The sequence below is a fragment of the Panicum hallii genome, chromosome 1, assembly GCF_002211085.1.
Source record: "Panicum hallii strain FIL2 chromosome 1, PHallii_v3.1, whole genome shotgun sequence".
NCBI lineage: Eukaryota > Viridiplantae > Streptophyta > Magnoliopsida > Poales > Poaceae > Panicum > Panicum hallii.
In genome coordinates, this window is record NC_038042.1 from 44,945,219 (window position 1) to 44,967,202 (window position 21,984).

Genomic DNA, 21,984 nt, shown 5'->3' on the forward strand with positions numbered 1-21,984 from the left:
GGAACGGAGAAGTACGGACCCTTATGCCGGCGAGGCAGATGATTTCCTCACGACCTCGAAGAAGCTTCCCTAAAGCTAGGCCCACCTGTCGGCGAACGCACGTAGGAGGCGTGCGATGCTTTGGTTTATGTAAAGCTTGGACGACTCGTGAAAAAAGAAAAAGGAAAAGAAACTCACGTAACCACTCTCTCTCATTTTCTTTCGACGTACGCAGCCCAAGGCCCAGAAACTACTACTGGGCCAGCTTCCGTGCGCCCGCTTCCTTCCTCTCTGGCCGGGGGCCGCTTCCTTCTTTTTCCTCCTCAGCGCTTGGAGCACACGCGGCCTCCGCGTCTCCTCCCGACCTCCCCCCTCTTGGTCCCGAATCGATCTCCCCCACCAAACAGGAGCACCAGATCCCCGGAGGCCGGAGCCGGCGGAGCAGAGAGCGCGCGCGCGCGGCCAGCCAACCGTCCACCCACCATGCTCAGGGTCGCGGGCAGGCGCCTCTCGTCCGCCCTCGCCTGGCGCCCCGCCGCCGCCGCCGCCCCGGCGTCCGGCACCCGGGCCCCCGTCGCCGGCGCCCTCCCCGGTCGCGACGACGACGACGACGCGCGCGACCGCAGGGCGCGCTTCGCCATCGACTCCCCCTTCTTCACCGCCGCCAGAGGTATGTGCCCCGGTCGCCCTTCTCGCCCTCGCTCCGATCTGCGCTCCCGTGGATTGACGCCTAGATTCGGGCGGGATCCTGTCCTGCCCCTGCTCATAGGGTTTCGAAGCTCGCCGTACTTGTGGCTGTTCGATTCATGGTATCTGATCTAGGTGTGGGGCGTGTTTGTTTTTATGCTCTTTGGTGCTTGTTGATCTGTGTATTCCCCCCGCAGGCCTGATGTAGATCGCGCCTTAGAACTCCCTGAATAGGATCGTTGGGTCTATTGATTGGGGTTCTTGCGGTTCAGTCATTTAGCGTGAACCGGTTTCCTTTTCTTGTTTTTCGTCATGTCTGGTGGGACTGGATGGTATATTGAACGGAAGAACATGGCATATGGATTGCTCAGTCTGAATTATGGAACTTGACTGTTCGGTAAATTTTGCGATTGGTCTCTGCAGGCTATTTGTTGTTCTCTGGTTATTCTGAATTCTACTAGCGTTGTTACTGCTGTTATCCACATACCTTAACATGCAAATCCTTATTTTATGGGAACTACTCTTAAATTTTTCAAGTGAATAGCGGATACATAGCAGCGTATTGAATTCTTGATGTGATATTGGAGTCCAAATAATAACAAAACTGTAGCCAATGAGTGTTTTTTCTCCTGCTATCTCAGTTGACTTGGTGATAATTCCAACCTTAATTTGGCTCTTTTAAGCTAATCTCAAATGCTACTGTTTTCTTTGGCCATACCTTTCTTGTAAACGGAGGTTGTATACATCTCGAAAATAGTTGAAGAAAATTTCTGTTCGTTAAATATTCTTTGAGTTCGTTAGTTTCTTTCTACTGAAACGTTCAGTGCAATATGTAGATAAGATTTTCAGATGAATTTTGTCTGAAGAAGTTGCTAATGCTATCTATTATTCTAATGTGGCACGAATACTACCTAGTCATCATGTTAGAACTGTGTTGTTTATAAAAGTAACTGTTGCAATTTAAAGCCAGTATTACCATTTTTCTCGAATATTATCATCAAGGCAAACATTGCATTTGTAGTTAATTAGTTATTAAGAAGTAAAGTATTTTATTTTTTCATACTTTCTCCTGTATGATTATTTATCTACTTGTACTACTACTGCTATCATTGTCAAACTTGTTAGTAAACTCATGTGCATTTAAATTTTGGTCAACGCTGTTTCAAAGTATCCCATTGCTACTGCATGTGTGATGGTTCTTGTTTGCTTTTATTTGATTCTCTCCATGAGTTGGTATAGATCTTTAACCATGGGAAACATGTTAGCTTGCTTAGAAACTATTATTTTCTGTTTACATGCTTAGACTTTTCTTGGTCTATACAACTATTATTTTTAGTTTACATGCTTAGATTTTTTTGGGTATATACAATGGAATTCATAGCTCCAACATGAATCTAGTTCATTTAGTTGTGTGATATAGACAATCATTCTGGGTAGCCTAACTTGTGACTTGCTGCAAAAAATGAACTGCATAAATCATGAGATTAGAAGATATATAGTTCGCTTGTTGAGCACTCTCTTCATTCTATTTCTCGTTTCAGAGATCAACCATGTTAACTGTTATATGGTTCACAAATCTTGGTCTATATGTCAATTGCTGAAAACATTAATGTAACATGTCCTTGTTAGTTCTTGGTTTTTTAGTTTTAGCAAAATAGTCTTTGGATGCTAATGGAAACCTGGTAGAAGACATGGCATGCTGTTCCTTGTTTGGAATGCTAGATTGGCCTGTACAACAAAAGAAACTGAAGACTGTTGTCCCATACTCCCATATAAGTATATAGCTTGTAGCTACTGAGAAGTGATAACAATACAGAATTGGCAACAGTAAGCGTTGAACACTTGCCACTAGAAGGCATCAAGTTAACCATGCAATGACTTCATATTCTTTTGTATTTTGCTGTTGTACTGTTCAAATGTATCATCTAGCAGTGGCCACTGCTGCTATACATAATTGGCCTGCTGAATAGTTCGATCCCACTTATAGTTTTTCATGTTCTAGTTTCTAATCTTAAGATACCATCTTATTCTGACATTATAGTGCTATTGCTATCTTGGTGCTGCTTCTGCTATTCTATTTATAATGTGGTGAGCTAATGGCTCTTTGCAGGATTTTCAGCTGAAACACTTGTGCCAAGAAACCAGGATGCAGGCTTAGCCGAGCTCCCAGCAACTGTGGCAGCTGTGAAGAATCCCAGTGCAAAAATTGTCTATGATGAGTATAACCACGAGCGATACCCTTCTGGTGACCCCAGCAAGCGTGCATTTGCATACTTTGTGCTGAGTGGTGGGAGATTCATTTATGCCTCCCTGTTGCGTCTGCTTATCTTGAAATTCGTCCTGAGTATGTCAGCGAGTAAGGATGTTCTCGCGCTTGCCTCTCTTGAGGTTGACCTCTCAAGCATTGAGCCTGGCACCACTGTGACCGTTAAGTGGCGGGGCAAGCCAGTCTTCATCAGGCGAAGGACAGAGGATGACATCAAGCTGGCGAACAGTGTTGATGTTGCGTCCCTCCGCCACCCGGAGCAGGATGCGGAGCGTGTCAAGAACCCTGAGTGGCTGGTCGTCATCGGTGTCTGCACCCACTTGGGCTGCATTCCACTCCCCAATGCGGGAGACTTTGGCGGCTGGTTCTGCCCATGCCACGGCTCGCACTATGACATCTCTGGCAGGATCCGCAAGGGCCCAGCACCCTTCAACCTGGAGGTGCCTACGTACAGCTTCTTGGAAGAGAACAAACTTCTCATTGGCTGATACTACTGGCTGTAGTGTTGGTCCTATGGCGACGCCGTTTTGTGTTTGATCGACAATTACCTTTTTTGTTGCCTGGGTATAGACTCCATCTGAGTGCAGTATTGTTACTAGCACCTGACAGTAATGAATAACCTGCTGCTACTTAAAGGATACTGTTAATTATTGTCGAGTTTGGATCACTTTTCTGATCCCAAGAGGAACAATCTTGATCATGTAATACCTTTAGCTATTGCAGTCCATTTTATTCAGTCTTGCCCGGGTTAGTAACTCTTCTGGTATTACTTGGATTGAAGAAATTTTTCTTGTAGCTATCATGGTTTGGTGAATTATGCTGAATAATCATGTGAAAACGACAAGTCACCTGCTGTTATGTTTTTTATAATGGCTGTAAGGTCGTTGTAGGCTCCCCTCTTCCCGGGCCCCCTTGAAACGTCTCTTGAAGCTTTGCGATGGGTTTATTGCTGTATGTTTCAGAGTGGTTGGCAAGTCTTCACGGCCTTGTTTGTTTTTTCTCTCAATTTCAAAGATCTGGCTTTGCTAGGCGTTGTATATGTATTATGTAACAATGCAAGTGCTATTCGAACGCGCCTGGACTAACATATTGCCACAGGTGATGTGGTTCGAAATGCCTGGACTGAGGGCCTGTTTGGATCCAAGGGCAAATGGCAAAAGGGCAAATGGCAAAATTTTTGCTCCCGTCACATCAGATGTTTGGATGCTAATTAGAAGTATTAAATATAGTTTAATTAAAAAACTAATTACATAGATGAGGACTAAATGACGAGACGAATCTATTAAGCCTAATTAATCCATAATTAGCAAAATTACGGTAGCATTTGCCCTTTTGCACTTTGGGGTGTTTGAATCCAAAAGTGCAAAAAAAGTGCAAAAGAGCAAAAAATTTTCACTTTCTCTTTCTCTTTCCCTTGGATCCAAACAGGCACTGACTATGCAAGCACATTTGCGAAGCATTGCAGCTTACCTGACCATGAAATCCTGTTTTGCTTGCTTTTATAAACTATTTACGTTTGGTGATGTGGTAGCACTCACAGATGGTATTGTCATTTAAATAGTGGGTGCTGCGCGGTAGCCATGGTCCTTCGCTCCTGGACTAGCGAAACCCCCTCGGACGTGCGCACCACGCGCAGCCCATGCGCGCGCACGATTCACCCCGGAGCCTGCACTGGCATCTGCCAAAGAAGACCCATCGCGCATGCCGTTTGGTCCTAGGATAACAGGATCCTAATCTCTGAAACTCTGCAAGACTGCAACAGAGCTGTACGGTTCTACTGAATGTCTGAATCCGTGGGCCACGAGTGCGAGCTCTACTGCAACCTTTGATGCTCGATATCGATCGATATCCCTCGCCAACGGAGGGAGAGTGAAGCTGCCACCACTAGTGACTGTGAGACCAGGCCCGGACTGCGCCAACACGGCGGGACGCGTCTCTTTCGCGTGCTCCCTTTGTTTCGACTTCGTTGAGCGCCTGCGCGACGCTAACCAATGAACGCACTTGTATTCCGAAGTACATGCTGGAAGCAGATTGACGGGCACTTGCTGACAGGACGGGACACGAACGCATCTGGTAGGTTCCCTTCCCGGACGGTTGATCAGGTTGGTTGGGATCGTAGTGGGCACTCACCTAACATTGCCGATTTGGGTTTTTCTTTCCTGGCCAATGAAAGATTTGTAAAACATGACACGTGAGAGTTATAGTGTTCAATGCAATAAGTAACTGGAACAATTGTTGCTTGGCGATAGCTTGACATATAACCAATCGATAGCTTGTCTCTACTTTCAAACAAAACACGCAACGTAGGACTCGTAACGGTGAACAAGTAGAAGAGGGCAAAAATAAGTGATCAGATACTCTTTCAACAAAAAGAGTCCGACATTGCAAACTTATTCGCTCTCAGTGAACTTGCTTCGAAATAATTCAAGGCATGAATTATGTGCTTAATTTTTCGCGGCATGAAACTATGTTTCTACTTACTCTTTACTTTTAGTTTTGCGGTTACAAGGACTAACATGGTGATGGTCCATGCCTCATGGACTGACTCATCCGAATTCTCAATCAAAATACTACGGTATAAAATATGTGGTGAGGCTAAGGAGGCTTAAACCACACTAGATAAGAAAGCCCTTCTGTGTTCCAGGACCAACCCCCGGAAACAAACTCATCACAAATAGAGGTGCTCACCTACCGAAGTTCACTATCAATTAGTTTTATCTTTTCCACACCAAGACTAAAAATATAAAATATGCTGGTAGCAACAACAAAGCCTTTGATTACTTCTCATCATCCTGGTCAATGGTGTTCCCCTGCTTTCTTGCCCTTGAGCCTTGAGTCCTTGACCCCTTCCCAAATTCCCATTCCCTTCCCTCCTCTCTGCAAACTTTGTCCTCACAAGCAACAAAACCCCTGTTTGGTTCCTCCTCCCAAACCATATTAATCTCTCTCCTCTTCCATTCCCCAGTCCCCCTGATCAAACCCTCATTTCTTCCAGAAGCTTCCACTGCCATCTCGCTCTCGCTCTGACCTCCCACTATCTCGGCTGAATCTCTTCGCCGGGTTCGTTGGCGGAGGAGGCGGCCATGACGGAGACGAGGGCGGCGGTCCTCCTTGCCGTCGCTTCACTCTCCTGCCTCCTCCTCTCGTCGCAGGTGGTCTCCGCAGCCTCGGGAGCAGAGGTGGCCGGCGGGGCGGCTCATCGGAAAATCGAGCGCATCGCAGGTGACCCCTATCTTGCTCTGTCCAGTGCTCCTGGCTTCCTCATTTTCTTGGATGAATTTCTGGTTATTTGTCTCACCGATTGCTTGTGGATTGTGATTGGCAGTAGAATTAATTCATGTTTGTCGATGGTATTGTGAGCGAGACTAATTTTGGGACTTTTCATGATTGGCTCTTTGAGCTCAGCTTACCAGCGGATTCTTAAGTTAAAACTTCCTTCAAGTCGGGATTGATGTTCTTATTGGATTAGGATTTTGATACGATAATATTAATGACTATTTGCGAAACTATGGCGATCGTTCAGTAATTGCACACTTATAAATCATCCTCTGTAGCAGTTCGTAGATCCATCGTGGATTAGTGGTTTATTTCGTCTAGTCGATGCTCCACAGAACCTTATTACGGATACACACTTGCGAGAGAGAGGTTCCTGATAATGTGAAACATTCGATCTTTGAACCGTATTGACCCCCTTTTCTAACAAAGTGATGCTCCGATCAAAGTTTGAGCCAGTCTTGTACTACCCTTCAATTGGCCCACGCCCAAGGATCATATCTTGGTATAATTTTTTAGGCATATAATCTAAGAAACGATTAGTGAAAAATATGGAGTTGGCATCAGAAAGCTTTTTTGCTTCTCCTATCCATGTGCTACAAGGTTGATGGTTGGTAGTTTAGCCAACCATACCTGCCTGCGCGGCCTGCAGAGTAATGCCATTGACAATGTCTGCTGCAACTACCATGACTTGAGACATCGAAACTAAGTCTATTGGATGCCTGCGCTGTTGTGTGTCTACATTTAAGGAGCAGTTGTAGACTTGTAGGACAGACAGTTAGCCCATAAATTCTGAATGTGTCAAAAAGAAATGATGAGGATCAGCCAAGGAAAAACATCACAGAAAGATGCACGGCACCATGAATTTGGGATAAATCAATCATTCTCGAGTGACTTGCAAAAATGTGGACTTTATAAACCAATGCTGTGCTGCTACCTTTCCCCGCTTTAACATGCTAGATATACATAATTACCATGTTCGGCTTAACATAGCTGCATGATTGGCTTACTTTGGGATCTGTTCCGTAGCTTTATGTGCACTTGGTTCATATGGAGGATATTCTTCTGTTTATTAGCTGTTACTGAGCCAACAGCATTTACCTGCAGGAAGTGCCGGTGATGTGCTAGAAGACAATCCTGTTGGAAGGTTGAAGGTTTTCGTATATGACTTGCCAAGCAAGTACAACAAGAGGATTGTCACCAAGGATCCACGATGCCTCAATCACATGTTTGCCGCTGAGATATTCATGCATCGTTTCTTGCTCTCTAGTGCGGTGCGAACGCTCAACCCAGAAGAGGCTGATTGGTTCTACGTTCCAGTTTACACTACTTGTGATCTTACTCCTGCTGGACTTCCACTGCCATTCAAGTCTCCAAGGATGATGAGAAGTGCAATCCAGTTTATTTCAAACAAGTGGCCTTTCTGGAATAAAACTGATGGAGCTGACCACTTCTTTGTTGTTCCACATGATTTTGGTGCATGCTTTCACTATCAGGTGAGGACATGTTGATATTTTCACATCTATTTGTTGTACCTCGTTACTGCCCACTATTTCAGTTCTCCATGTAGTAGGACTGTAGCCTGTAGGAGTTATATCAGATATGGGAGTTTTCACTTTTTAGGAAAGTCATGCCTTTAGTGGCCATAACTCTGAGGTTATATTTGCAATTTTGTCTACCTTTATAGGAAGAAAAGGCTATTGAACGTGGAATTCTTCCAATGCTCCACCGTGCTACATTGGTCCAAACATTTGGACAGAAGAACCATGTCTGCCTGAAGGAGGGTTCCATCATTATACCACCATATGCACCTCCACAGAAAATGCAGGCTCACTTGATTCCCCCTGACACTCCCCGTTCAATCTTTGTTTACTTCAGGGGACTATTCTATGACAATGGCAATGACCCTGAGGGTGGGTACTATGCAAGGTAAGAGTATGCATAGAATTTTCTATGCTATAGACTCGAAACATGATGTCTGGATCCTAATTACTCATTTTCTTATGATGTTATGCAGAGGTGCCCGAGCTTCACTATGGGAGAACTTCAAGAACAATCCTCTCTTTGATATCTCCACTGATCATCCTTCCACTTACTATGAAGATATGCAGCGTGCAGTCTTCTGCTTGTGCCCATTGGGATGGGCACCATGGAGCCCAAGGTTGGTGGAGGCCGTGGTTTTCGGTTGCATTCCAGTCATCATAGCTGATGACATTGTTCTACCATTTGCTGATGCGATCCCATGGGAGGAGATTGGTGTTTTTGTCGATGAGGAGGATGTTCCAAAGCTAGATTCAATCCTCACTTCCATTCCAATCGAAGACATTCTGAGGAAGCAAAGGTTGCTCGCCAATCCGTCTATGAAGAAGGCCATGTTGTTCCCACAGCCAGCGCAACCTAGGGACGCGTTCCATCAGATCCTAAACGGCCTTGCTCGCAAGCTGCCACACACGCAGAGTGTATACTTGCAACCAGGAAAAAAGCACCTCAACTGGACCGCTGGGCCTGTCGGAGATCTGAAGCCTTGGTAGCAGGAAAGCTTTCACTGCAAGAATAGTCTTTCCCTGCTAATTATACTGTGAAGTTCTGACTACTCAGCGGAGGAGTTCCATGGAATCAGTTGGTATGTGTTTTCCAAGTGTGTTATAGTGCTTTGGTGCCACTGAAATCTGGATGCTGATTCTGTGGACCGGATTGTAACTTTGTAATTGTACAAAGGATTAAAGAAATGAAATGTGTGTGTTCTTGTGTGAAAGTTCGTTCACGTGAGATGTTGCCAAATTTGTGTTACAGATTCCAGATTGCTGCGTACACTTCTCCAAATTGATTGGAGCAAATAGGGCTAGTAATTACAACATATTGCAGGTTAATTAAGTTACAGTTGATATGTAGTGTTCTGGTCAGGACGGTTGCGCGGTCGACGGACTCTCTAGCTAGGATGTTGGTGTGGAAGTGCCAGAGCCGGACCCTTGTTCCTGCCGCCAAAAGTTCAGGGAGAGCATATGCAATGTAGGGTTCATTTCTTGCTGAAGAATTGCTTCACCTCTAAAGTTTCTTATGTCCTCTACACTGATATGAAGCCTTGACCGGACCGGTCACGGTAGGTAATCTGGTCATGTGCAAAACTATTGGCATGGCCTGCACGGGCTGCACCGGCGGCGGCGACGACGCAGCAGGTACAAGATGATTTCAGTGATGATGGTATTAATGTGTTATATCTGATGATCAAGGTGATTCACTTTGTTAGGGGACATGGATTTGGGAGGAGAGTTATTGAAGAACTGTATTGGCCTGATTTGTGCACTTATGCTCCTTTAAAGAAGTTGTTCAAAAGCCTGGAGAGACACAGAGCGATGCGTTCATGGTTGCAGAACATGAGAACAATACGGACTCTTCCATAGAGTACTAGACACTTTGTGCATAAATTTTCATACTTACACTTACAATAGCGTGTTACATTTGAATATTGAAAGATCAAAGTACATTGACCATTTTGTGTCTATAATCTACTCATTTTACATACGGATCATTAGTCATGACCCCTTCAATATGGCCTGCAGCACTCTGGGCATGCATACTAATACTGTAGCACATTGCAGCTGCATAAACGATCCAGTTAATAATAAGCTAGATCTCTTGGTACCATGAGACCAGTAATTTTTATCACTTAATGTTTATATTATAATATATATGCTAATGTCATGGAGTATATTTACTTGTATATACGATGGATCGGTTGATAGGACGACGTCGGCATATCTAGGCAGATGTCGCGGTCTTGCGTCCGGTGGCGGCGTGCGGCGGCGGGGCGGGTGGCGCGGGCGTCGGCGGCGCTGGCGTTGGCGGCTTGGGCCCTGGCGGCTTGGGTCCCGGCGGCGATGGCTTGGGCCCCGGCGGCGACGGTGAGAGGGCGCAGCGGACCATGCAGACGATGCTCTTCTGGTCGCAGCTGACGATGCAGAGCGGCAGGTCGGGGCCCTTGCCCATGCACCCGAGCGCGCACGTGAACACCTGCGTGAAGCACCCCATCAGGCACCCCATCATGCCGTTCAGGTCCCCCGGGGACGGCGGCTTCGGCGTCAGGAGCGCCGCCGCCGCCGCCGCCGCGTTGTCGTTGTTGACCATGTTGTCGCCGCCGCTGAAGGCAACGGCGGTGCTCGCCCCGCCGGCCAGCGCGACGACGAGGAGCACGAGGAGGGAGCAGGCGCCGGCCATCGCTGTGGCGGCCATGGTCGTGTGCGTGCGTCGTCGAGAAGTGATGACGAGCTTGGTTGTGCTGTGGTTTTGTGTGGGCTTTTGTTCGGAGGGTATAAATATAGGAGAGGAGAGGAGAGGAGAGGAGAGGGGGGCTCTAGCTTGGGCGTGGCGTGTCATGGCGGGATCGCGTTTTTGGTGTGTGCTGGTGTTGCTTTTCTGCGCACGCGAACACACGATACGAGTGAAGGACGGGCCCTGGAATCACGAGGGACGTGTGACTTCAGACACGGTTAAATAAATGCTTTACCTTCGCTTCCCACAGCGACGAGATGGCCGAGTTGGTCTAAGGCGCCAGATTAAGGTTCTGGTCCGAAAGGGCGTGGGTTCAAATCCCACTCTCGTCAGATTTATTATTGTGTTTTCTTTTATTCGTTTTCCTTTTATATTTATATATTTATATGGCCTTGTCAACACACTGGAACCGCTCATGAACAAAGACGTGTTTTCCAGCTGGGTTGTTTAACACAGACCTCCATCATCACTATTTTTTATGGCTAGCTACAAAAACTAGCATACCGTCAAAAAAGTTTGAAATAATATGTCTACTTGTACACTCAACATGTTCATAAGTTAACTAATTATTGAGTAGAATATATAATTTTAACTTTTCTTTTTTTGTGTGGGTGGGTGTGGGGTGGGGGGGGCATGGTGTTGAAAGAAAATCAGTATTCTGCCTCGACCTGCTTGCTTGAGATTACTGTTAGTAATGTTGGTCAAATTTTTAGAAAAAGGTTGATTTCCTTGCTAAGTACTGAATCGAACTCATGAAATGTACACCGAAGTCACCACTTAATTGGGGCTGTTAAACTATGCTGACATGGCAGCTTGGGACAAGCAAGAAGTAGGAGGGTTGTGGACTTGTGGTTCCTGTATCTTCTTCAACCATTTCAGCAATCCATTCCACTTAGCATATATCTTCAATCAGACCGTAATAATAATGAGATTGGCAACTATCATTGTCGAGCAGCCCACGGATGACGGATACCCTCCAATCTATTGGGCTGCAGAAAATGGCCCAAGTTATATAAGTAGGCCTTAACTCTCATTCTCTCAAGAATCAACCAGTTTCTTTCAAAAAAGAGAAAAAGAAAAAGGGAATAAATTAGCACTTCAGCAGACACGAGAATCACACAACACGGATTTCCTCCTATCAATCGGTTAGCCAACTAGAAGCACAGCCTACGTAGCGAGCTGAGATAAGCTGCACCTGCACGCTTGAGTATTTCTTTACTCGTCGCCCTCAGTACTTTTAGCATGTTTTCCAAGTGTCTTTTAATAGCCAATAGTTTTATTTTTCTTCTTAATCCTTTCAAATAGCTAAATATTTTTATATAGTTTGAGACAATTCGTGAGAGGTATTTACTAAGTGGCTAACGTTTTTGGGGGTAGATGTTGGTTGGGTAATTGTTTGTTGCCGATCCATTTTCATCCTTGGTGAAAGTTGAAATTAGGCTATCTCCAGCGATGTCCTCTAAATTCCATCCTCTATTTCCATCCTCCATATCAACTTCATTCCCTATACCAAACCTAACTCCAACCATATCCTCTATTTGCATCCTCTATACCCCACAATCTCAATTTTTTTTCTATTTTTCCAACCGCCGCACCCCCCCTCCTCTGCCTCCGCCCCTCCTCCTCCTCCTCTCCGCCCGCCCGCCCCCTCCTCGTCCTCCGCCCGCCCCCCGCCTCCGCCGCCGCCCACCCCTCCTCCTCCTCCTCCTCCTCCGCGCCGCCCGCCCGCCCCTCCTCCTCCGCCCGCCGGCAGCTCCTCCGCGCCGCCGCGTCCATCCGCCCGCCCCCCTCCTCCGCCGCCGCCCACCCCTCCTCCTCCTCCTCCGCGCCGCCCGCCCCTCTGCCTCCGCCCGCCCGCCCACCCCTCCTCCTCCTCCTCCGCGCCGCCCGCCCCTCCTCCTCCTCCTCCGCGCTGCCCGCCCGCCCCTCCTCCTCCGCCCGCCGGCCGCTCCTCCGCGCCGCCGCGTCCATCCGCCCGCCCCCCTCCTCCGCCGCCGCCCACCCCTCCTCCTCCTCCGCGCCGCCCGCCCGCCCCTCCTCCTCCGCCCGCCGGCAGCTCCTCCGCGCCGCCGCGTCCATCCGCCCGCCCCCCTCCTCCGCCGCCGCCCACCCCTCCTCCTCCTCCTCCGCGCCGCCCGCCCCTCTGCCTCCGCCCGCCCGCCCACCCCTCCTCCTCCTCCTCCGCGCCCGCCTCCTCCTCCCTCCTCCCTCCTCCCTCCTCCGCGGCCGCCGCCTCCTCCCTCCTCCCTCCTCCGCGGCCGCCCCCTCCTCCGCGCCCCTGCCCCGCCGCGCGCCCCCCCTGCCCCGCCCCGCGCCGCCCCCTCCTCCGCGCCCGCCGCCTTCCGCGCCCGCCCCCTCCTCCGCGCCCCTGCCCCGCCGCGCGCCGCGCTCCTCCGCCTCCGCCCCCCGCGCCCCTCCCTCCTCCGCCTCCTGCGCCGGCCGTCCTCCGCCTCCCGCGCCCCTCCCTCCTCCGCCTCCCGCGCCCCCGTCCTCCGCCCCCCGCGCCCCTCCCTCCTCCGCCTCCCGCGCCGCGCCGCCCCGCCGCCTCCCGCGCCGCCCCGCCGCTCCCCTGCCGCGCCCGTCGCCCCTCCCGCGCCCGCACCGCCCGCCGTCCCGCGCCGCCCCGCCGCTCCCCTGCCGCGCCGCCCCCGCCTCCCGCGCCGCCCCGCCGCTCCGCTGCCGCGCCGCCCGCCGCTCCCCTGCCGCCGCCCGCCGCCCGTCGCCCCTCCCGCGCCCGCGCCGCCCCCCTGCCGCGCCGCCCGCCGTCCCGCGCCGCCCCTGCCCCGCGCGCCGCCCCTCCGCCTCGCCCCTGCCGCGCCGCCCCTGCCGTCCCGCGCCCCGGCGCCCTCCGCCCTCCGCCCGTCGCCCCTCGCCCCTCCCGCGCCCGCGCGAAAGCTGGTGAAGATGCGGGCCCCGCGACCGGGATGGAGGACGCATCCTCTGTGCGGGACGGATGCGGGACGGAGAGGTGGTGCTCCTTTTTACCGCACCGTATAGCGGTTACCGCTGGAGCAACGCCGGATGCTACAGTGTCCGCTAAAATAGGGAACAGGTCGTTTTACCGGATGCCGGTGGAGATAGCCTTAGACTATAAACCGCTCGACCACTTGTGAAAAATTATAAAGAAGAATAATAAATGAGATACGATTTTCCTTTATTTTTCTTCTCTCTCCTCCTTAACTATATTGGCTCTGTTTTTTTCAGCTTATGATAGATTTTGAAGACTCGATTTTGAGAAATTCAAAAGTCAGATGACTCCTAGAATCCAGAATCGAGAATCCATAATCAGCTGGATTCTCGATTCTCGATTCTGGAGGTTATTTGCCTTTTGAATTTCCTAAAATTGAGTCTTCAAAATCAGCCATAAGCTGAAAGGCCATTGTCATGTTATTTCATATCCCGTGTAGCATCTCTATTTGATGATATAAACATTAGGTGAGGCGAAGCATGGAGACTGTCGTAATAAACCATTTTAGATCTGGTTCACCCGTGCCGCCGAGCTCCTCTCCCTCCTCTCGTGCCCGACGCTATGCCCACGCGATTCTTCCTCCTCAACACATGGAAGCACCTCATCCTGCGGGGTACCAGTTGATCCATCCGATTTGAGCGGACGGGGTTATCCCACGTTCGACATGGTTCCGAGAACACCTAGCTAGCTAGTAGTACAAAAGTGGGGCTTGTCTCTTCCCTTCCGGTCCCTCCAACCACCCGGCCGGGACAAGTCATACTAGTGCTGTCGCTGGGAGCTGCATGGGAACGTCGGCAGGCAGCGTGTCTGCCGGGCACGCCGACCGACGCGTCGCCGTCTCTGGCCATGCATGACCGTGGGGAACGGCCCGCCGGCCGGACAGGTCCGTCGTCCTCGGAACGTGTACTGCACGGTCGATCGGGCCTGGCCGGTGTCGTCGATCGTGAGGCACTGATGACACCGAGAGGCGAAAGGACACGCTTTTGAACGAGCCGGTCTGGCGATCCAAGTGACCCGGCCGCGAGCCGGAGCTAGCCGACGTCGCGCCGCGCCGGCGCTGGCGGCGCGGAAGCTTCGTTCCATAGCCCTGGGCATGCGCAGCAGCGCAGGCCCCCGCGGCCCGTACGTGCTTGACATGGATGCACATTCGCACGCATTCTGTTCTGAATTGGCGATCGATTTGGCGCGGATTCACATCGCCCCTTGGCTTTGCTTGCTTCCGCGCGCCCGCACGCTCCGTTTGTTGTTGGCTACGTGGTCGTGTTGATTGTTTCGTCTGGGCGTGGCGGCTGCCGCGTCCAGAATTCTACCAGCAGATGGATGGATGGATGCATGCAGCGCGTGCAGCAGGGACGCTGCGGAGACTTGTGGCGGTGGAGAACTGGTGAGGACACGACGGCGATCGACGGGGGGCGGAGTTGACGACGGACTTCGATCTGCCGGCCGGGCTTGATTGACTTGATGGCGGCATGTCGGCACGAAGATGGGCAGGACGACGATCGACGACCCCCTCTGCCCGCACTGCAGCAGGGCCTGCTGCCGGCCCATCCTCGATCCTAATGCTTATGCAATCAGTGACCACATGCATAGCCATACGGCTACGTTGTGTTTAGCTCCTGGATGGAACACGAAACAATTTTCGAGGAAGTTGGTAGCAGGTGGCATCCCTTGGATGTCCGTGTGGTTTCAAAAAAAAGGAAGGGGCCGGGGGAAAACGGTGATTGCTGGAGCTTGGTGGCGCGAGGACTGAGGAGCTGAGTTTTGCGGAGAAGCAGAAATTATCACACTGAATCAATGCACAGCAAACTAATAACCTGATCTAGGATAGCTCGAGCAGATGAAGGAGACCTATATAGCTGGTCAAATTAACGTTGCAAGTGCTGACAGGAGCTCCGTCCATTTGTTGGGGATAAGATAATATTGCAAATTACATATGGCACATCATTAGCAGGGTCGCAATGCCAATTGATCAGTAGCAACACATCGCTTTCCAGACTATCACTATATATTTGGCAGTTATTGAAGGTAAAAACAAAGAATAAAACAAGATGACGCAAGTGAGACATCCAAATAGTTCATTTATTGTCCATGCTTTGGATCCGATCCGTTCGCTATATGTTTATTGAGTTGTCAATTTGTGCGCTGACGTACTCCCTCCGTTTCAAGTATAGATCGTTTTAGTTTTTTAAGTAATAAATGTATCTAGACATAAGTGTGTGTATCTACATGCATAGCAAAAGTTATGTATCTAGAAAAGTTAAAATAATCTATAATTTAGAATGTACATGATAGATTGGTTATATTGCACCTGCGATTAGACTACTTCCCTCCATGTGCTTCTATAATATGAATCATTCAATCTTGCTTCGTATAATGCTGTGTTATTATCATGATGCACTATTTGTTGGTAGTGAACCGAGAATGCATACCCACTCGTATGGTGAACCTTTGCTGCTGCTACCACGGCAAAAATTAAATTTGCATGCCCTTAAGACTCCTCGTTAAAATGAGGTGTTTCATGAAGAATTTTATTTTATTTTTAATCAGGAGCTCATAAGGTGTTGTAGTAATACACTAGAGAAGGCAACGTAAATGAAAATCAGGGACTTGATGCCAGGTGCAAGTGCAACTCATATGTATCTTAATTTCTTAATCTTTGTTTGGAACTGAATAGAAAACATTAAACTTCACTGAAGGTGTTTATGACTAAAGAATCTTGATTTATCGTGGTGATGTCGGTTTGCCGTCAACATGGGAATTTGGGGGACGATGCGCATGTGATGAGCCGCTTCAGATTTAATGAATAGATACCCATGTGACAGTCGGACGTTCGCCAGAGAAGACTTCTGATTTTGCAGCGCCATGCCAATAGAGATACATATACATTGAAGGCATGGAACTATGGTATCAAATGAAAAGGGCTGGACCACTTGGAGCCAAAACCTAAGATTTCAAACGAATTAATATAATACATATAAGCAAAAAAAACAAAGAATAGTTAACGTACAACAACATATATATTATCTTTTTTTTGAGAAAAAACATATATATTATCTTCAGAATCAAAGAATGAACTACCTGAAGGTACAACACGGTTTTCTTCTCAAAATAATTAAATAAAATAGAGATGAATAGTACGTACAGATAGCTAGAAAAATTGTATAAGCACAGAACACAGCTTCTAGCTAGATCTATTACATGTATTTCACCAAAATCAATATATGATTGTAATACCGGACAGCAAAAAGATGCTACACATGTACCCTTTTCCCAGTGAACTTTAAACAAATTTGAACTACTTTGGTTGGCACCTAAAGCAATCATGATTCATGACCGCATTTTTTTTCCAGCCAAATGGATATCAGTTGAAATGAAAAGGTTGTACTGTTCGATTATATAGCATATATATTGGTTCAGTTATATTAAAATGGTAAGTGAAGAAGTGTTTGACCTAACACTTTGTTTCCTTCTCAGTGAATCCTGACAATCAATCCTATATCTAAGCCGCTATGTAAGATATATTTTCTGTTCCATTCTTCATAATTTGTTATTAGGACTTTCTTGATATAAGTGATTTATGTAAATATATGATTTAATTATTTATTTAATATTGAATGATTAACAGTTAGACCTTACAGAAATACTATCATACCTAGTACCAATCTTACAGTAAAATAGCTAGAATATTGGTTTGCACGGGGAAAAGTTTCGATCTTTTTCTTCAGAATGTACACTTCTTGGAAACCAACAACTATCACCTACCTTTCAATCATGAGAAGATTCCCTCAACTGATCAGGGGAGGATGAGATTCTTATCAAATTGTGTTGAATAAGCTAAGAATCCAAGTACAAGTTCACAAGTTTTTAATTCAACAATTATATCACCAACACATTGGTGATCCTCATACGAAGTTTCTTATTGGTATTATAAGAAGCTATAAAATAGAGTGTAGTAGGCGTGATTCACATTACTCTCATAATTGCCGCTTGTCAATGATGACATGGAAAAGTAAAAACGAAACAAAGTTGTAACTTCTCTCTCATATGAAAAAATATACTCAATTTTGTATATAAATAGCATGTAAGCACAATTTTTTGTTCTTATGCGTCCCTTCTGCACCACAGTACTTTATTTTTTAGGTTCCCTGAATTTTTTTAATATAAGAATACCACTAATTCCATGTAGAGAAGAATTTTTTTAGCTTTCATGTAATAGGAGTTAGAGACCCATGTCTAGTCAGGATAAAAGTTCTTCGGTAAGTTTTGTACCAAAGAACGCAGAAAGGATTCAAGAGTGCTTAACCATACTATTACATGAGAATATCGCTATCATTTCCTGACAACCTTAACAGTTAATCTTTTGGGAACTTGGTACTGTAGCTAAGAATCCTGATTTTAATATTTTATTTGCAACTGAAGTATTAACTGTTAATCATGAAGGATAGTAGCTAAGAATCTGAGGCACAACCAATTGATGAGCAAGATCAATTTCTGAAGTGGTTAAGGATAGCATCTCTTAGGCTGATTTTACAGTCCGTGGCGTGTACCTCCCAGTGCGCAAAATTATACCTGGAGTGATACAGGATATCTCCCTAGGTATAATTTTGTGGTACCTTACAAGGGCCGTTAAGAGACTCACAATCTTAAACTCTTTTTGTTAAAAAAGTGGGTGCATAAAACTGGAGAAGTTGACCGAACATACGGCCAAGTTAAAAGAGCATCCTCTGTTCCTCATTATTTGTACTTTTGTAGCAGCAGCAGAGTAACACTAGTGTTTTTACCATTGGGACCGGCACCATGAGTCCATGATGGAACAGAAAATAGGATCAATAGTTTGATGAGTTGCGCTGCTAATCCTATCCTATATCCTATTCCTCGTTTCAAAAAAAAACCCTATCCTATTCCTGCGTAGCGTCTACAGGTGAGTATCTATCAGCCGCTCTGTTCAGTTAAGCTAGCTGAGTCGGATGGACGCTACTAGTGGTAAGCAGCGCAGCAGCAGGACACACATTTCAACATCAGCTGAAATATTATAGTATATCTAAGAAATCTAGGCTTGGACTCTGCAGTCCAATCCTTTTGGCATTTGTCTCCTCTCCTGAACTCTTCCAATTGTTTGGCCTTCTTCCTCTCTCGTAAGCAGAAATGAGCTTGGACAGTCAGCACTTCCAGCTTAAAATATGGCAGCAAAATTATTCAGCATTATTGCCATTACATGCCATTGTATCATCCTGCAATGGCCACAAAATTAGCATGTAACTCGTGTATGGTGTTGGCTGCATCCAGACTTGTAGAAATTTGGCTAACCTTTTATTTTGAAAGAAACAATAAATTAGTTTTTTATAAAAAATATATTCGTCAGCATGGCATGCCATGTCAGCGTCAAAAGCTTAGGTGGCGTGTTTTGCATCCAAGATTGACCTCTTAGAGAGTTTGAGGATCTAAATATGCACTTTAGAAGTTTAGGGACCAGGTTGACACAGCGCGATAAGTTTAGAGACCCGTGGTGCATTTTACTCTTTGGTTAACTTGGTATTGAGCCAAATTCGAACCTCATTTGATTGTTTTTTTTGTTGTTTAGATAAATTTGCTTGAGAGTTGTAATAGCACATATCTATGTGGCGTGCTCATCGTTCACTAGCTATCTGTGTCCGATAGGCACATATAAAAGTGATAGCAGGCCACAACGAAATCATTACTGTTCACAAAAGGTTTGATCAGGTCGCGAAACCACGTGCCTGATTTTACGTCTCTATCACAGTGAGTCTATTTTTCGATGATGTCCATCTTTGTTACGATTCAGGACAGTCATTGTTTTATGTCTTATTTGTTTTTGGAGAAAACGATCTGATGATGAAAGCCACACATTTCGTTTGGAAAGGTCGGCATGTACAAAACTGCAGGTGGCTGAAGAAATGATGGCATTGGTCTCCCCATTGGCTTTTCTATTGCTAGCCAGGTCGAGATTCTGAAAATGTCCGCGCGCAAAGATACCAGGGCACATGATCTATGTTCAAAAATGCAAGCGTGAACAAGAGATGGAGGACACGCGATGTTGATCCCTTCTTGTTGACATGGCTGTTGTACATGTCCATGAGTTGTTGCAAAAGATACAACAAACTATCTCTGCAATACACAAAATCTAGCTAAGTTAGTTGGACAGCAACCAACGCTATTGTTGGACGAGCTATAGTTCTATTTAGAATGGACAATATATTTGCTAACACAAATTTGCAGGATTGGGAAACCAAAAAAAAAAGGGAAAAATCCGATTTACATCCTCGAACTATTGCAAAAGTCCGATTTTTAACCTTCAATTGCAAAACCGAATAAGATAGACCATCCAACTATCGAAACCGGGCAAATTTGACCCTCAGTGTGGTTTCAAAGGTGGTTTTATATTTTTTTAAATTAAAAATTCCTAATTAGATCTAAAAATTAAAACTAATTCATTTTAAATAAAAAACGAAATGAGTATCAAAATTTTTCTAAAAATGCAACATATCTATTATTGCTCTATTTGAATCTTATTTATTTAAAAATAATAGGCATAATTACAAGCAACTAAATGCTACGGACATAAAAAATAGATCCGAATAACTAACAAGTATAGTGCCAGTAGATATGTTATATTTTTTTAAAAAAATTTATACTCATTTCTTATTTTTTGATTTAAAATTAATTATTTATAAATTTTTTAAAAAATTTGAATATTTTAATTTTCATAAAATGGAAAACTACCTTCAAAGCCATCCTAAGGGTCAAATTTATCCGGTTTCGATAGTTGGATGGTCTGTCTTATCCAATTTTGTAATTTAAAATTGAAAATCAGACTTTTATTATAATTTAAGAGTATAAACTGGCTTTTTCTAAATAAAATAAGGCAATGGAGCTTGACAGAGGCTTGTGGTCACGATCCCACAAGAGGCCCAAGCAAGCATTAAGACAGAGGAACCTCACGTAGCAATGATGTCATGGGTTGAAAGCATTATGGAAGAATTGAAAGACTATTGGATCAGTCTAAAGAGTTGAGTGATATGGGCTAGATCAGTAAAATGTCCATGTAAGTTGTAGATAACCCATTTCAGAAGATGAAAACGAACAGAGGGCTACACTACACAACTTTTAGTTTCGGACATGCAGGGGCGGGCCCACGATTTGAAAGATGGGTATTCAAAATTTTAAATGGTGTAAAAAAATTGACATGCCAAAGCACACATTAATAGCACATAATTGAGTACCAAAATATAAATGGTTCATAACTTGAAATTGTTCAACATATAGATAATAAATATAGTAAATGATCAATATATCAAAGTAGAAATATTTGAAATAAATAGAGAATAGAATTCTAAAACAATATAGGGTATTGATAAGGATGCTTACAAATTACAATATAACCTTACGATCCTTCATGTTCATAGTTCAAACCTACAAATTGTATTCAAGTTTCAGGAAAAAATTCTCACTACATGTCTACATTGCTGCTATTTTTTTCACAAATCCATAAGTTATCACAAATTGCAATGACATATTTTCATGAAATACAAATAAATTCGTCAATCCCTTGCTCAGTTGCTCACCCAAAATTCAGTGGCTCGCTGGGCGGCCCTCGGCCTCGGGCCCTGGCGCCCTGCGTAGCGCGGCGGTGGCGGCACGGCGCCCTGCGGCCTGCGCGGCGTGGGGGCGTGCCGGTGGCTGGCGCGGTGGAGCCGGGCCATTCTGCTCGTGGCGTGCCGGCGCGGCGCACAGACCTGTGTGCGCGTGGCCGTGTTGGCCCCGGGCCCCTGGTGCGACGAGCGCGGGCAGCTGGGCGCTAGCCGCTGGGGCGAGACAGTCGGGCGGCGGCGAGGCCAAAGCGGCGAGCCGTGGGAGGCACAGACGGCAGGCAGGGGTGCCGTCGGGCTAGGGCAGATGGGGGAAACCGGCATGGAGTCGGGTGCCTGCCTAGGTAGGAGTGGGAAGGGGAGCTGACATAAGGATTATGAGGAATTTTGGGCCGTATGGGCGGACGGCGGTGGGGGTGGGAGCCTGGTGGATTGCTGAGATTTTTTGAGCCAAAAAAGAAATTGGGGCTCTAGGAGGCTGATATATTTTATTATTTTTGTTTTTAATTATATACATAAAATACACTATTTTATATATAATTTTTGATCAAAATAATAGGTATTCAGTTGAATACCCTTGAATTGATTGGGGCCTGCCTCTACTGACATGTTCCTTTGGATAAAGCCATCCCTGCATATGGATTGCAGTGGAAAATGGAGTAATTTCTGACAACATGGACAGATAGGAGGAGATTATTGTGTTGCCAAATAAAGCCTGAATCTATCCACGGGAGGGGAAAAATACGGTTTGCAATTTCGGCTGTCCCATTTATGGTGTCGGGATGCGAGACGGTCGCGGGCGGTCGGTGGTGGCGAAGGCAAATGACAGCGTCGACGGCGAAGGCCACCGGCTAACGTTGACTTCCTCCTCACTCCGTCTCCTCCTCCTCCTCCTGGAGCGCGCCATTTATAGGCGCGCGTCGCCACAGCCCCTC

General features: G+C 46.6%; 3 protein-coding genes and 1 non-coding gene across 4 annotated transcripts; 3 read left to right on the top strand and 1 right to left on the bottom strand.

The window, feature by feature from the left end:
- The first annotated feature begins 300 nt into the window (after nt 1-300).
- Nucleotides 301-3,776, top strand: LOC112899595 (cytochrome b-c1 complex subunit Rieske, mitochondrial-like). Its single transcript, XM_025968127.1, has 2 exons — nt 301-649; nt 2,777-3,776. Exons 1-2 carry the CDS (start codon nt 463-465, stop codon nt 3,418-3,420), a joined length of 831 nt encoding a protein of 276 aa, XP_025823912.1. The 5' UTR covers nt 301-462; the 3' UTR covers nt 3,421-3,776.
- A 1,964-nt stretch (nt 3,777-5,740) lies between these two features.
- On the top strand, nt 5,741-8,960 carry LOC112878941 (probable glucuronosyltransferase Os02g0520750). The gene is made up of 4 exons (XM_025943221.1): nt 5,741-6,154; nt 7,313-7,701; nt 7,893-8,134; nt 8,223-8,960. The coding sequence occupies exons 1-4, from the start codon at nt 6,016-6,018 to the stop codon at nt 8,734-8,736; spliced, it is 1,284 nt and encodes a 427-aa protein (XP_025799006.1). The 5' UTR covers nt 5,741-6,015; the 3' UTR covers nt 8,737-8,960.
- A 1,004-nt stretch (nt 8,961-9,964) lies between these two features.
- Nucleotides 9,965-10,420, bottom strand: LOC112897289 (formin-like protein 16). Its single transcript, XM_025965564.1, has one exon. The coding sequence runs from the start codon at nt 10,418-10,420 to the stop codon at nt 9,965-9,967; it is 456 nt and encodes a 151-aa protein (XP_025821349.1).
- Nucleotides 10,421-10,725: 305 nt separating this feature from the next.
- TRNAL-AAG lies at nt 10,726-10,806 on the top strand. Its single transcript has one exon. It is a non-coding gene; the product is annotated as a tRNA-Leu (tRNA).
- Nucleotides 10,807-21,984: the final 11,178 nt, after the last annotated feature.

Bases quoted from the DNA above. Each gene is read 5' to 3' on its own strand.
- LOC112899595 (XM_025968127.1), top strand. From the start codon at position 463: ATGCTCAGGGTCGCGGGCAGGCGCCTCTCGTCCGCCCTCGCCTGGCGC. The intron at 650-2,776 runs GTATGTGCCCCG...GGCTCTTTGCAG, and splicing joins CTTCTTCACCGCCGCCAGAG to GATTTTCAGCTGAAACACTT.
- LOC112878941 (XM_025943221.1), top strand. From the start codon at position 6,016: ATGACGGAGACGAGGGCGGCGGTCCTCCTTGCCGTCGCTTCACTCTCC. The intron at 7,702-7,892 runs GTGAGGACATGT...CTACCTTTATAG, and splicing joins GTGCATGCTTTCACTATCAG to GAAGAAAAGGCTATTGAACG. The intron at 8,135-8,222 runs GTAAGAGTATGC...GATGTTATGCAG, and splicing joins GAGGGTGGGTACTATGCAAG to AGGTGCCCGAGCTTCACTAT.
- LOC112897289 (XM_025965564.1), bottom strand. From the start codon at position 10,420: ATGGCCGGCGCCTGCTCCCTCCTCGTGCTCCTCGTCGTCGCGCTGGCC.